This window comes from Megalops cyprinoides, chromosome 8, assembly GCF_013368585.1.
Source record: "Megalops cyprinoides isolate fMegCyp1 chromosome 8, fMegCyp1.pri, whole genome shotgun sequence".
NCBI classification, from domain to species: Eukaryota; Metazoa; Chordata; class Actinopteri; order Elopiformes; family Megalopidae; genus Megalops; species Megalops cyprinoides.
This window is the reverse complement of record NC_050590.1, coordinates 38,235,265-38,251,174: the sequence shown is the minus strand read 5'-3', so window position 1 is coordinate 38,251,174 and position 15,910 is coordinate 38,235,265. Positions and strand designations below refer to the sequence as shown.

General features: G+C 41.5%; 1 protein-coding gene across 3 annotated transcripts in view; it reads right to left on the bottom strand.

Annotated features, from left to right (window-relative positions):
• Positions 1-7,693: 7,693 nt before the first annotated feature.
• The window catches only part of cd151 (CD151 molecule), a 44,745-nt gene continuing 36,528 nt past the window's right edge, over positions 7,694-15,910 (bottom strand). For 2 of the 3 annotated variants that reach the window (XM_036535167.1, XM_036535166.1), the window contains exons 4-9: positions 13,632-13,706; positions 12,637-12,657; positions 10,320-10,424; positions 9,350-9,508; positions 8,861-8,947; positions 7,694-8,573 (exon numbers count right to left, since the gene is read on the bottom strand). In XM_036535167.1, the coding sequence (XP_036391060.1) occupies positions 8,514-8,573; positions 8,861-8,947; positions 9,350-9,508; positions 10,320-10,424; positions 12,637-12,657; positions 13,632-13,706 (507 nt within the window). In that variant the 3' untranslated portion in view covers positions 7,694-8,513. The remainder of the gene's footprint in view (positions 8,574-8,860; positions 8,948-9,349; positions 9,509-10,319; positions 10,425-12,636; positions 12,658-13,631; positions 13,707-15,910) is intronic. The other variant, XM_036535168.1, reaches the window with a different exon arrangement.

The following is a 15,910-nucleotide window of genomic DNA, read 5'->3' as shown; positions in this document are numbered from 1 at the left end:
ACCAAAAAGATCCAAGGTTTTAAAAATAAAGTAATGTTCTATGGTATCGATGGCCTTGTAAAAGTCCAAAAAAGAATAAAACCCTCATCTTCTATAAGATCTGAGTAATCTAGAATATCTAAAACCAGTCTTATGTTGTTCGTTATACTGTATGTCTGCCCATCATAAAACTAGACTGAGTTTCTTCTATTATTTCGTTGAGAGTTTCCTTAAGCCTTTTAGCTAGACATGTGGCTATTATTAGAGTTGGGACCAATCCAATCCAGTATCGGTATCGGGTGCTGATACTGACGTAATTCACTCAAGTGAATCGGATATCATGACGTTATCGATACGTACTGATCCAGATTCCGTAGTCTGATGTTTTTATGAATTATAAATATGTAGCCTAATAATGCAATTTTAAGACCATAGCCAAAATTTTGTAGCACAAATTAATTAATTAGTAATTTAACAGTTCTACAAAGATATCCAGTAGTCTGCATTTTTTTTTTTTTTTTTTTTTTTGTCTCCCAGAATTCTATGATGTACAGGTGGAGCGCTGGACCATTAGCCTGTAGCTGAGTGAGCTAGTAACGTTAACAGTTGGCTATCAACTCAACATGTCCTTAGTTTGGAGATATTTTAGTCCTGAAACACAGAAAAGCAAGACAGCAACTTGTAATCTGTGTAAAGCTAACATTCCGAGAGGTGGAAGTTGTGCTGCATCGTGTAATAGCTTACTAGGGCTGTACCCATGTGACGGAGTGCCGTCACTACGGTTGAGTATGGCTCTTTGGCCATACTCCTGGCTGGCTCTTTGGCATTGTGGTCAAAGTCTCATGGTTGGTACCCTGTAGACCCGGGTTCAATGCCGGGTGGGGTGACTGCTCTCGCCCTTCGCTACAACCCAACTCAGAATTTTGTCATTCAAATTGGATTTGGCTGTTCAATATGAAGATTCAACTATTCGTTCCTTTTTTTCATATAGACTATCTGGCAGTCAGAAAATCCACTGGCATGAGTTTCAGTGATGATTTCCACATTAGCAAAGTCAAATGCACCAGAGTCATGGAAACATTATTTTTGAGCATTTAACCCTTTCGCGCGTACAGTCACACCGGTGTGATTAGCCGTTTGGTGCGTATGCTAAAACCGGTGCGATTAGAAAACTAGATTGGAGAAATTCTAGCTAATTTTAGCTTTGAGGAAACAGCGATTTAACATTAAAAAATATAGCAAATGCTAACTGAAAACTATGTGAAGCTTAATAACGCTAATGAAAACAACAAACTATGTAACATAACACGCGCCACAGAGCATAAACAATAAGTTACATGCGAAAGGGTTAAGAGTGAAATGCTGCCACACTTTTGAGGTCTTTGGTCGTGAAGGTGTTGCCATCTGTATTGTTCACCCCAGGGAGTAACTGACGTTAACTCTAGCTATTTATTAAATTAGCGAATGTTACTATCGTAGTAAGCTAGTAACACTCGCTCCAACAATAACCACTGTGCAATAGATAAACTATTCATTCATCAAATTACCCCTGTCTGCTTCACGTTTTTCCTCCTCTTCTTCTTTTTCTTCCCTGGGCACCAGAGGGAGTTCTTAAATATATATATATATATATATATTTTTTTTTTTTTTGAATTAGGCTACTGATGCTAATCGTCACAGTTAGTGTCACTCACTAGTTCAGATAACTCGCCCATCCCCCACAATCAGGTAAGTCTAACTAAGAGCGGGGTGGGGGGGGGGGGTGATGCTGCGGGAAACCCAGAAATAGGCTATGTAGTGATGTTGTTGTGGGCTTTTTTGGTAATATTTCAAAATAACAGTAGTAAAATTGTATTAGTAAAAAATAGTAAAAGTTAAAAATTTTGAATTTTTTTCCTTCCCTCATTTGGGGTACCCCTATGGATAGACGGCGCCCCTAGCATTCACCTATACCGCCTATGCCACGGGCGGGCTCTGCCTGTTTGTATTATTGACCGTACGCCTGAATTTGTGTGCATAGGAATTGCCCTATCCCCCCCATCCCTCTGTGTCTGAAACTGCGGCAGTAACTTGACACTAGTTGCCTCTGATTGGCTCCTTTGCAACAATTTAAATGTCAACTGTTAAACTGGTCAGAGTAAGGGATACCAAAGTCTGAACAAACACCCATAATTCATGCCATAGTTCATCACAGCGCTAAACCATAGACATGGTGAGAATCTGCATAAGTTTCCCTCCATTTGATGTTTATTTTATGCCTTTATAGCCAGAATTCACAGTTTAAAAAACATGTTGTTCAAACGCTTAAGTGAAATCCTCCCGCTATTCATGCCTATACTTTGGTATGGGGGTAAAATTAGAGCTTTTCTTTTTATATCGTTAAAACTATAAAATAATAAAATTATAAAAATACAAGCACACCAATGGTGAACAAACCAGTCCGTTCATGTCTGTGTGTATTTGTGTGTGTGTATGTGTGTGTACGCATCAGTTCGTCTGTGTGGGTGTGGGTGTGGGTGTGGGGGCGGCGGCAGTTTAGCACAATGGTTAAGGAGCAGGACTCATAACCGAAAGGGTGCCGGTGCGATCCTCACTGCTATACCCTTGGGCAAGGTACTTAACCCACAATTGCCTCAGCTGTATAAATGGATAACATTGTAAAGAACTGTAACCTATGTAAGTCACTTTGGATAAAAGCGTCTGCCAAATGAATAAATGTAAATGTTCTCGTGTGTGAGTGTATGTTCGTGTTTCACTTTGTGTGTGTATACGTGTCTGTTTTTGTTTGTGTGTATGTGTGTTTCTTTCTGTGTGTCTGTGTATGTGTTCATGTGTTTGTGTGTGTCTGTACATGTATGTCTGTGTGTATGTATTTTTGTGTGTCTGTTCACTTCGCTGTGTAGGTCTGTACGTGTGGGTGTCTGTGTATCAATTTGTGTGTGTGTGTGTGTGTGTGTATGTGTATGCATGTTGTAAGATTTTGGTCCAGATTCCTAAACCAGCTCACTCAGTGGGTTTTACACTGTTGCAACATCAACCTATGTTCCCAATGCAAATCAGGATCCTTTGATGCTGAACGCCCATTTGTGTGGTGATGGTTGCCAATTGCCCACTCCCGGTTGTACGCTACACTTGATGGCTGTTGCCTGGCTTAATCAATTGCTCTTGGCTCCAACTGTAACGTGGCACCAAGAGGTGTGGAGCTTCCTTTGTAACTATGATAATAAGGCCATCAGGTTAACAGTTCTCTGATTCTGAACCATGTCTGGACAGAAGTTAGAAGTACTATAATCTTACAGGTGGGTGCCTGTGTTTGTGTGTCTGTCCATGATTGTTGTTGCATGTATGTGGGTGCTTCTGTTCATGTGTGTGTCTGTACCTGTGTGTGTCTGTACCTGTGTTGGTGTGTGTGTATGTGTGTCTTGCTCTCTTCATGTGTGTGTGTGTTTGTTTGTGTGTGTGTTTCTGTTTGTGTGTGTTCATACTTGTGTGTGTCTGTTCATGTGTGTGTTTGGTGTGCATGTGTGTCTGTGATTTTTTTTCTGTGTGTATGTATATGTATCTCTGTTCATGTATGTGTGTGTTTCTGTGTTTGTATCAGTTCATGTGTTTTTGTACATGTTTGTGTGCATGTGTGCTTGTCTTTGATCGAGTGAGGGTGTGTGTGTCTGTTCATGTGATTGTATGTCTGAGCATGTTTGTTTGTGTGTGTCTGTGTCTGTTCATGTATCTGTGTGTCTGTTTGGGTGTGTGTGTGTCTGATTGTGTACGTCTGTGTGTTTCTTTGTTCGTGGGAGTGTGTGTGTGCATGTGTCTGTTAGTGTGTGGGCATGTATTTGTGTGTCTATTCCTGTGTGTGTGTTTCTGTTTCTGTGTGTGTGTCTGTTCATGTGTGTGTCTGTGTTTGTGGGTCTGTCTGTTCCTATTGTTGGCTGTTATTCATAGGCATGTGATATTAACACTATAAACCCTTTTTGCATAATATCAGAATTCAAAGCTCTGAAATCAAGCAATTCCCTGACCTGCCACCAGGTTGTGGCACTTCACTGCCTTAAGCCTGCCACAGAAGCAGCATTCCAATTGTGCTTACAAAAGTGCAACACCATAGCTAACCCTATAGGTAGTACTCACTGTGCAACCGTATTCAGTTGTATTACCCTCCATTTTAAGCACAACAATGGAGAGCCTCATAGTAGAGGAGTTCATGTCTGCCTTAGCAGAAAGCCTAACTCCTGGCTATCTTCAGTTCATCAACAAGTTGAGCCTTAATGAGTGTGAGAAAGAAATAGCCTCCCTACTTAATGAAAAGTATGACGCACACTGTGTCAAAATCGCTCCTGCTTTTCCATAGGCAAACCAGCCTTGCCTCGCAGAGCCTTGCAGCTCAGACAGAGGAAATAAACCTGCTAAGAGCACAGGCTTTTCCATGAGGTTTAGACTGCAAATAGGAAAGCCATGCGCTACTTAGAAGATCTGCATTCTGCAGAATCTGATCTCTGCTCTCACAAGGAGGAGCTATTTAAGCTTAGAAGCAAACAACTCATCCAGCCACAGTTCTATAAAGCTTCACATTCATTTCACCAGGTTGACACCCTGGCTGAACGCAGCTTTCCACCATCCCGAGCAAAAACATACAATCAGGTTAAGAGGAAAGATTAGAGACCCCAGTTGATCTTGTGCCACCTTCTCTATGTTCTGCTTCTAGTTCCAGCTATGGACCCTTGCAGACACCCTTTGCTCACTCCAGAAAGGACTTCTGGTCCTCACATGACCAACACCCATCCATCTTTGGCGCACTTCATTCATCTTCCCATGGGAATGGGAAAGGGGGGTCCAGCCTTGACTCAGGTTACTCTGATCCACCCTCTTCTGCTTGTTCAGAACGAGACAACTACAGCCTGATGTCCCATTTGTCCGATACAGAAACGGAAGAATCTTGCCACGTGTCTGACAGAGGACAGTGAGCCTCCCATTCTTCCATGCAACAGGGACAAGAAAACTCCATCCCTGTTTATCCCTCTAAAGGGGGGACCAGGACATCTAAGGACTGTTCATCTCCTCACCATCAGGAGAGCAATGAATGCCATTCAGCCTTGGCCCCTCAACCAGAGATGGGACAACAAAGACGAGGTGACGTACAAGCTCACGCCAACACTGGCTTAGTCTCTCCTTCTCCTGAGAAGACCTCAGAAAGTCTTCGCTTTGAAGAGCTTGAGTTTATTGAACATTTTGATCCGGATACCCGTGATCACAATATTGATGATTACCTTAGAGAGATCAGACACAGTCTCTCTGACCTGCCCCATGCAACACAACAGGAGAAACTTAAGCTGATCAGGAGGATTCGTCCTTTCCTGACAACATACGCGACGTAGCTCCTTATCCAGGCCACAGTTCTCCCTCGACTGGACTACTGCAACGCTCTCCTCGCAGGCCTTCCAGCCTGTACCAGCCAGCCTCTGCAGCTCATCCAGAACGCAGCTGCCCGACTAATCTTCAACCTCCCCAAATTCTCCCATGTTACTCCCCTGCTTAAATCCCTCCACTGGCTTCCTGTCGCTGCCAGGATCAGATTCAAGACCCTGACCCTCGCCTTCGCTGCAATCAACAGGACAGCCCCTGCCTACCTCCAAGAACTCATCCAGCCCTACACACCAGCCCGACCCCTGCGCTCAGCAGCAACTGGACGCCTCGCTCCTTGCATGGTCAAGGCAGGAGGTGCTCGTTCTGCCAGACATCGGCGTTTCACCTACATCGCTCCCCAGTGGTGGAACGAACTCCCCGTCTTGCTACGGACAGCTCCTTCACCCCATTCCTTCAGACGGGGCCTGAAGACGCACCTCTTCAGACTCTACCTGGACTGACCCAGCACACAATTGCTGCCCCCCCCCCCCCCTCAATCAGTGCTGTCGTAAATTGCTGTGCTTTTTAAATTTTCTTGTTGCCGCCTTTACCCTCATTGCGCCGTTTGAAGTTGTTGAAGTCCGCCGTTTGAAAGTGTATCGTATTAGTTGCCCTATAGGCTGTAATTGTACAAATCTAATAGTACTGTGTCCTCAAACAGACCTTGCTCTCAGCTGAGAACTGTCTCATTGTGGAACTGTACACATCCTGTCCCCGTACTGTCGCTATACTTGCTGTATGCACTTTTGTAAGTCGCTTTGGATAAAAGCGTCTGCTAAATAAATAAATGTAAATGTAAATGTACAGTGCTGGTTACCAGAAAGAAGAAAAAGTACCCAAAACAGCCAAACTGAAATAGAATAGAAAAACTGAATAGAAAATGAAGTTTGCTTCCTTGGCGATTTTGTGGTCCTCAGCATCTGTGTCCTCCACTGCACCACTGCACAGCATTCCGAGGTGAGATCAGTCAGAGTTAGGTATTGTGGGCTAGATGCCAACACATGCACATAGCATAGAATTTTGTTTGACTTGTTAATTTTCGTGTTAAAGAGAGAACAGATTTGAATTACTTGCAATTGCTTTAGAAATGTCAAAGACAATAATGTGACACTATTGTGGCGCACACAAGAAATTGGATGACCACTTTGGTTATATTATTTTTATTAAATAAATATTAGGTTTATTATTATAGAACGGCGCAGCGTCTACTGGAAACTTAAATGATTGGCACCACACGAGCAGTTGCATCCAGGTTATGGGGACGGTCTTCGGCTCTCCCCTCAGATGAAACTTGGATAAGCAACAGAACAGCAGCCTGTGCCATCTCTTTCTCTTTCACCTGTTTTACAGGTTAGTAATGGATAAACTTCCAATCTTCTTGAGTTCCAGCTTTCTCCTGATGTCTGTTTGGTAACTGATTACATTGTTATTTTGACTATTTAAGAAGAAAAGCGAAAATAGAAAGTTTGTCATTGACTGAGGCAGGTAGCTGAGACATGCTCCTGCTCTTTCTGAGGTGCCTGTGGCTTCTGTAATAAATCCTGTCATTCAATTTAATACAAAAAAGATGCATGCTTTCAGAGTAAAGGAAAGGATTTTCTTCTGGGTCAACATGTAACTAATATCGAAAAGCTTATAGTGTCCTCCATAGGCATTGGAACAGTGAATTCAAAATTGTCTTTTTTTTTTTTTGCATGCTCATGAGATGAACAAAGAAGACTATGAGGCACAAATACAGAATGTACAGAATGTCACATTTTACTTCTGGCTATTTGTATGCATATTCTTTACCATGAACACCTGTGTTCAGTCCCATCATTTTAGGTGAGGATGAGTATTAGGACAAATTAAAATAAATCAAAGCAGTATAAAAGTCAGCATCACACATATGTACTATGCAAGCATAAAAAGTTTACATATAACTATATATAGTTTATGGTCCTTGTCTTGAAATCCTTCATAGTGTAGTATAAAACATGTATGTATGAATGTGTTGGCATGAGAGAGATCCACACCTTCACCTGCCTACTGCATTAAGACCGTGAGAATGTGGGTCTTCCTCTTCAGGCTTTTAAACCCACAAAAATGACTTCCACACAAACACAGACACACAAATGCATGCGCTTGTATCTGCACAGAGAGACACACACACTCCCACACAGGTATATACGTGTTTATTTCTGTTATAGACAGATATACAACAAATCTGCAACAACCCAGCAGTTGTTCAATCACTGTAGTTTCAGTGACAGGTACATTTTTCCCGGTTCCTCTTCTCTGTGTTACAGTTGAGTTAATCTGATTCCAACAGCATTTATGTTATGTTTTTCTCTTTATAAAAGCACTGATCACGTCAATCTTTAAAAACACTATGAAGGCACAAAAAGAAAAGAAAAAGAATAAAAATCACAGCGCAGGAAGGCTTCTTTCCCTGTGATTAGACAGTTAAAAGTTGATAACTTGAATCAGAGTGACAGCATTTGTGTGTCTGTGGCTTAATAATTACATCCCTTTTTTATAGAAGAAGCTGCACTTTACAAAACCACTAAAATGGTCTACATGTTATCCCCCCATTTATTGTGTGTTATGAAATGTATCACTACAACCTGGGGGTTCTACTAAGGACAGAATTGAAATAGGGTAATGTATGAAACAGACATGCACACATAACATCACTCACATCTTTTCTCATTTCTCTACTTTCTCTGTCACATGGTAAAATCAATTCACGATATCTCTTTAACAAGACTTTTTTCCCCTCCATTCACTCTAAGGTAGATTACCTCTGTGTTTGATGGGCCTTATTCTGAATGAGAACATGAAGTTACCTAGGAGCTCAGATATACTTTGGACTGAAAAGGTGAAGAATAACTGATAAAAAATGAGTGATGAGTGACTAATTTGTCTAAACGGCTGGAGATGAGGTTGAAGAGACCAGGAGCAAGGTCCTGAAGTCACCTCTCAGTGTCCCAGCTGGAGTCTGTTTGCTCCCAAACTATCACACACCTCCATTTCTACCCATATCTATATGGCACATATACAGATTATTAAATTAATAAACATCAGGCCATGTAGTGGTTATACTCTATGGATGTGGTGAATATGTGCCCCTCCACCACTTTCTACTGTACTCAGTATGGCTCCGCCTTCAAATTCCGATACAGGCAGCAGGTAAACACCATTCCCACAATCTAAGACAGACAAAAAAGACAAAACAATGATGGTGACACTATTTAAGTGTTTAACTACTGATTTCATTGCTAGGATGCAACATACATATTAATCTCTACTTTGAGAACTCTCTTCATTGAGTTCAATACCTTTACATAATCAAGCTTTGAGGCATGACTTTTTAGTGTATCGTACAGAATGTAGCACACAAATTATGCTGCAGTAGTTGTGTGTGTGGTAAATTCTATGAGAAGATTGGCAATGATTGATAAACAGGAGATGATGCTGGCCTCATAGTGACTCTTACCTGAACGCAGGCGATCCCAATGCCCACTGCTCCAATGATCTTCAGGTGCTCCAAGATGAAGTTCTCCAGCTTGGTGATGCAGCCACCCTGGAATAGAAAGCAAAAAACACCACTAATCAGACACATCCAGGGTGAGAGTGAATGGCACCACTAAGGCTAATCAGCCACATCCAACGTGAGTGCAAACAACACAGGTAATGCTATCCCGCCACCCCTTTACATTCCTCTTACATTTGCATCATGGAGAGTGAGGGAGTGAATGTCTCAGTCTGCCTCTATGACTATGCTTATTACCAAAAGCTTGTTATCCTTTACAAGCATGTGAATAACGTGTGTCTGTGTGCACTGACATGCTCAGGCATCATGTCCAGACACCCCCCCGTTTGAAGACCATAAACACTGACTCTGTGACCATCTGAAACACTGGCAAACAGCCTGACTGGTTCCTGAGCTTAATGGGCTGTCTGGCTGACTGACTCCGTGTCCTACCTCAACCTTGTAGATGTTGGATGGGTGGTCTCTCCTGCCACAGAGTGGTGTGGGGGTCTTACAACAGCTGTCTGGCACCACCCTCTGATCAGATTCTGCAGACTTCAGCCATTTGCTTTCTGCCCAGTCTGAGGAGCTGTTACTACCACAGCACTTAAACTAAGAGGCAAAGAAATAAAAGGAAAGGTGGAGAATCAGGAAGAAGGAGAGAGGAAAGAAACAGATAGAGGTGGGGAAGGGGAAGCGAGGGAAGAGAGTAATGATGTCACCAATATCAGCGTTTGACACATAATATGTTGGAACATTCCAACTCACAAACAAAATGTAGACTGAGACTCAGAATAACTGGAAACAATTCACTTTCAATTACATTAGCCAGTATAAAAGCTACCCTAGTGACTGCTGCACAACATTCTTCATTTTAGTGTAATTAAATTTTTATTTATTTATTTATTTATTTTTGCTTTTGTCCCTTTCTGTAGCCCTGTTTTGGAATTGCCAATTGGATATGCTATATTCACCTCACCATAACAACCACTGTACTCATGCAGGAGACATGCTGGGAGATAGTGAATGCATTCCTCCCCTACACTCACACTCCAGCTGCAAATCATTTTCACTCTGCAAGTCACCCAGCACACTACAATGAGCTAAGCAGCACTCAAACTGAATTCCTTAACCACTGAGCAACTTCTGAGCTCATTATTTCAATGGACTTCACCAACCCTAGTGCATGAACAGCTGCATTATTACATTTTTTTACTGTGGTGTCATCATTCCTGGTGTATGAAGAGCTACATTATTACATTCTTCACTTCGATGTCATAAATCCTGGAGTACAGACAGTTTCAATATTATATTCTTTGTTGTGATGTCACAAACCATAGTTTATGAAAACTTACACTATTATTTTCTTTATTGTGATGACTAACCCTGGTGCATAGACAACTCAGACCCCTTCCTCCCTCACCTCCTGCTGTAGTTTGTCCACTGCCCTGGTGACATGCTCCTCACCAGGCTGCTTGTACTTCTCTGTCATGGTGTCCTTTAGGTTTTGCTTCAGCTCCTCATTCAGCTGTGAAGCAAAGAAAAACACAAAGTCAGACAACAGCAGTGACTAGTACGGACAGATGTACTAAAGTTGCACAGTAATGACAAGTACAAGCAAACTACATCTGCACAGACACAAATTCAGAGTCACTTCTTCATGCCATCAGAGGTCAAACCGCACCTTTTCTGGATGTGACTGCACATGGAATGGCTTCTGAATTTCATTTAAATTTCACCATTCATCATGGCTTTACTCTGATGAGACTAATTCAGTAACAGGCTGATTTAAGATGACTGGTGATACAGGTGACTGTACATTCCCCTGCTGGTAGGAAGCTGTCTGAAGCTAAAGCTTTTACAACATTTTCAATCTGGAAGCTTTGATGGAGCCATAGTAAAACAGCTGTATAGACACATGGTATGCTGATACTCTTCCTTATTTGATTTTAGAATAACTCTTCACTTTTACACTGAATATAAATTATTTACTTGAATTTCATGAACGTCACAACATAGGAGAGAGTTTGATATTGGGGGAGACACAACTTGCTATGAATTTTATGTCTGTATACGTAATCCCAGTCCTTAAAGGAGCATATATCTTGATTGAAGAATAAAGCAATATCAGGATGGCTTGAAATAAGAAGGTATGCACGTGTAAACACCGCTTAAGTGCTTTCAAGAAGAGCTGCACACCTCTGTTACTGCTAAGCTCATCTGGACATAGGAGGTGCACATCTGGGGCAGAGTTTGCCCAACATGAAGGTGTGTCACCCAACATTAGGATATGTCTCATTAGGCCTATATATAAGAGTTATTTTCCTTGTGGAGAATGAAGGTGTATGACATTAATCCACATAACCAAATGTCACACTTTGATGTAATGATGGCATGCCATCCAATCACAGCAGAAGACTACCAATTATGGAATAAACACAGAAGACAGGTTTTCCCTCACTGTATAGCCAGGGAAAACAGGTGCAGCTTTATTTTAGCTTGTTCATTAACGATGAGCGAAATAAGTAACAAGCTAACGTTACATATGAAAATTTACAACATACTCAAACAGAATACTGTTCAGTAGTAGGCTACAGAAAATTCAATACGAAAATAGTGTGCGGCGAGTAGCCCAGAATACTTCTTACGTCCTTGATTTACAAGGGCGGTTAGCTCGTGAACTCATAAGTTTTTTTTTTTTTTTAGCCCAGTGCTTTTTAGACGACTGTTGTAGTCGTCCCAGTTAATCTGCTGTGTCAACGAGTGGGAGCCCTGAGTTATCTTCGAAAATAAAAACCGGTTTAATGGGTTTACTGTGTTTGCGGTCGTCCTTTAAAATGAATTCAACGTATCCTGAAATCAAATTTTATTTAAAGTACAGTAGTTTCAAGAGTACAGAAACTAGCTAGCTAATAGCCTAGGCTACAATCGCTATCACCAAATTATTCAAAAGATGACTAATGTGAAAAATTTTATATTGTAATTTATTGGGGAACTAGTTGGGGGGGGGGGGGGGGGGGGGTAGAGAAAATAGCCCACACAAATATTGGGAGGGATGTGTCCCCCCCGTCCCCCCCGTTCCCCTGGTCACAACATATCTAGTCCCATGTATACATAATGTTGATAAATGTAGATTGGGATTTGTACACTGTACCAAGTATCCTACACCCATCCCCTACCACAAATGAAAGATGGAGCCAGCACAAAGGGATTTTTCTTCAGCCCGTATTTCCTCTCCTGGCATCAGGCTTATTAAGGTATCGGCAGCCACTTGTCTGTGAGGTTTCTCAGGACTCACGACTACGAAGTTAACATCAAAATTAGAGTACACCAAGCACATCCAATCTTCACCCTCGCAGCTACTAACACTGATATCATGGACACACACTTAAACTGGATGCTGAGCAAATGCTGAGTGAATGCTCTGCTTACATCTATGTGGAGTGCTCCACCCCACATACTGACCTTTGTGATGAGACAAGACCCAGACTGTGTATCCATACATGAATAGTACTGCTCAAGCAAGCTGGAAATCAAAGAAATGCTTGTGGCTCTTGCAGTCAACGGCCTCCAAGACCCACAGCAACAGCTTCTACACATATCCACCAACGGGATTTGTGCACCAGTGTGGTTTTTGTGGCCATTTTAACCCTAATCAAACCGCTGGTAAGTCTCCCTGGGGAAGCTAAGAGAGGAGAACAGGAGAATTGGGGGCCTGTGCGGGACAAGGGCAATGTTACCTCATGGCAGAAAGGGAAACACTGCAGTAGGAAGAGAAGAAGAGAAGGGTTAGGGGAAAGAGGACAAATGCAAAGATGGAGGTAAGACAGAATAAACAACAGTCACAAAGTCAGTCAACAGGTCAGTGAGTCAATCAAACTGCTACAGGGATTAGTTTGCCTATATCCACAGCTTTAGCTTCAATCAGTATGTCATAATTGGTGAAATTTATATTCTGGAATGGTTTACAAGCAGACAGAAGGGTTAATGGTGGCATGGCTCTTAAGAAAGAATGCACAAAATTCAACCAAACAAATACACTAATTATTAAAACTAAAAGTTAAATAAAACATACAATTTCATGCACAAAAAGGTTGTTTAATATTAGTTCATTTAAGCAGAATGGTATCATCATTTGTTTGTTTAAGGAATGTATTTGACAAAAGTTAGAAATAGAAAACCTGATGTTAGGTTCATGACAATACTCAACTCATACAAAAATGTCAGCCAGAGACAGTGCAATTGCCTCCTTTCATAGTAAAACACTAATGCATTTCTCTGGGTCTACACTGGAGGGCATTCTGACATTGAAAACTGTACAGTGCAATAGACTGACATTTTAAATATGAATTTGAACAAATGAGAGGAAAAAATTCAAGTTTTTTGTTATGCAAGTACACTACAAATATACTTTTAACATTTAAAGAGGCATGATTGTGAGAAAGAGCACAGGGCAGTAAGAGAATAATTCATAAGTGTTATTCAGGCTACCTAACATGCTCCCTGATAAATGTGAATGAAGGGCCAGTTCAAAAACATCAACATCACATTTCACAAAGGACAGCTAGTAATTGTTGAATTACCAGCTTATAAGAGTCGTTTATTGTTTTATTCTTTCATATCATTACACCTTCATAAATGATTACCCACTGAGCAGTTTAGTTGCCCACTGGTTTAAGTTTAACTAGTTACTTGTGTGGCCTAGAGAATCAGGAACTAGAAGACAGGACCTTACCTGCTGGTAGTAGATGTAGGCCAGGACTCCAGCCAAAATTTCCAGGAGGAAAATGCACAACAACAGGACAAAGTACTGTGAAGGAAGAGGAAGAGAATGAGGCACATTGTAGCATCACTGTGCTGAATGAATTCTGAGCACAAGCATGAGAACTGTAGAATCAAACCCTAAACCATTCCTTAGCTACAGCCAGATAAGAGAGGGAGGAAATATGGTCCATGGTCCAAATATCCTTTGATTTAATGGACTATTCCCTCACTGACAGCTGTAAGGGGAAAAAAAAAAAAGATTTAAATCCTCAATTGTGGAGACAGCTTTTTCATTGGCCCCTGAGCCACCACTTGAAATAACAAAACTCTAGAGATTAAAAACATTAGTACAGAATATCAGATTTGTGTGTGAGTTATCAAAGTGTGTGCGAATGTTTGCAGTAAAGAGACCAGCCCTCTGAAATAAAGCTGCAATTCTGTGAATTCACTGCACGGGCACCTGCAGCTGTACGGCTGTACACACTGTGCGTGCCATGAGATTTCCGATTTGTGAGTGCTCCACGAGAGAGAGAGAGAGAGAGAGAGAGAGAGAGAGAGAGAGAGAGAGATGTGTATGTGTATATTTGTCATGCCAATAAAGCTCTTTGGAATTGAAATTTGAAATTGAAAACTGACAGAGAGAGAGAAAGAGAGAGAGAGAGAGAGAGAGAGAGAGAGAGGTGTCAGAGACATTAAAAAGGAGGAGACAGACCACTCGTTGAAATATGAATGGCATTGGCTATAACACTCAACGTGGTGGTTGTATTAAGGGAAGTCCCGCTTTTACACCAAACGGCCAATCATTTTGTTAGTAAAGGTGTAACCCAGAAAAAGGCAGGCCTATCATATTCTTAAGGCGAAAAATGAACACCCACAGCCCACTCTACTGTCACAATTATAGTTACGCAGCACACAAATGGGGCAAATCTACACAATGAGTAATATTAGTTACCAAGCTAACGTCCTATATAATGTCTCTGATGGAGATCGGCGCATTATTGCGCCAGCTTTTCTGCCAAATACTACATGTAAAAGACGACACAACTGTGTCTGACAGAATTAAAGTATAGACCATATTTGGATTGTATGATCGTAATAGTGTGAGCATTTATTAACATTTGGAATTTACTGTGCTTTATTCAATTTGTAACGAAGTAGAAATTAGTTTGCTAACTAGGTGTATCAATTAGCTAGCTACCTTGCAAGCTAAAGTTAGCTTGCGGCACACTGAAAAAGTAGCTATAAAACAAACAACAAACTGTGATGCACTGACTTAATATTAAGTACCGGGCATAAGGAAAAGGCTTAACGTAAGATAACAACCATATTCCTTGGATTTCGGTTTTGATTTTTTGATATGTGAAAGTGTTTATGACAAGAGTTGTGTGAGAGGAATTTGGTCTTCTTTGATCAATGTTTAGGTACATTAAGCCACGTTAAGCTCGTTTCTTATAATGGCAGAAAAGCCTTAATGTTCCTTATTGCAACAGTAGGTCTACATATTGCTGATCATACACATTGCTGATCACCACCACAGTGTAGGCTGTAGCTCAAGTGATGTAATGCAGGGTTCAGACTACACGATTTCAGCCCGATTTTGACACGGTTTTGTCGTAGCCGACAAATTTCCAGCATCAGGCCTGAATGTGAACATCGAGAACGACGCCAAACGACGAGCAGGTCTTGCAATGTGACATAATCGACGAACAGCGATGTGGCATCTGGGACGCCCCATGACACGAGTGACTTGCCATTCGCTCCGGATGCGGATCGAGGTCCGACCTGTGAGAAGCCCTGCCCTAGGGCTATGTGACGTTTGTATGTAAACTGAACGTATATGTTGTCACTTAAGACGGTGGTCAATGAAAAGAACTAGAGCTGTATTTACTGTTTTCTTGATTTCAGTTATAGTGATTGTGAAACCACCTGATATTAAAACATATCTTTATATCTTCATTTATCAGAGAGTATACAATTGCCAAAACCCAATCATTTTTCCTACGCTAGACCTTCTGTGTACAGTGAACGTTGGTTGGTCGGGGTCAAACTTGTAGTGTTGCCAGTCTCCCGACCAAGACGCAGCAAGATTTTATGGCTCTATGACTGTCAAGTCTGACATGGTCACTGTTGTGAAAGACAAAAAAATTGTGTAGTCTGAGCCCAGCATAAGAGGTTAAACATGAATATTTGCGTTAAGCTATTCCCAATAGGCCAACTGTGCAGTGTCTTTATAAGGGGTTCCTATGGGGA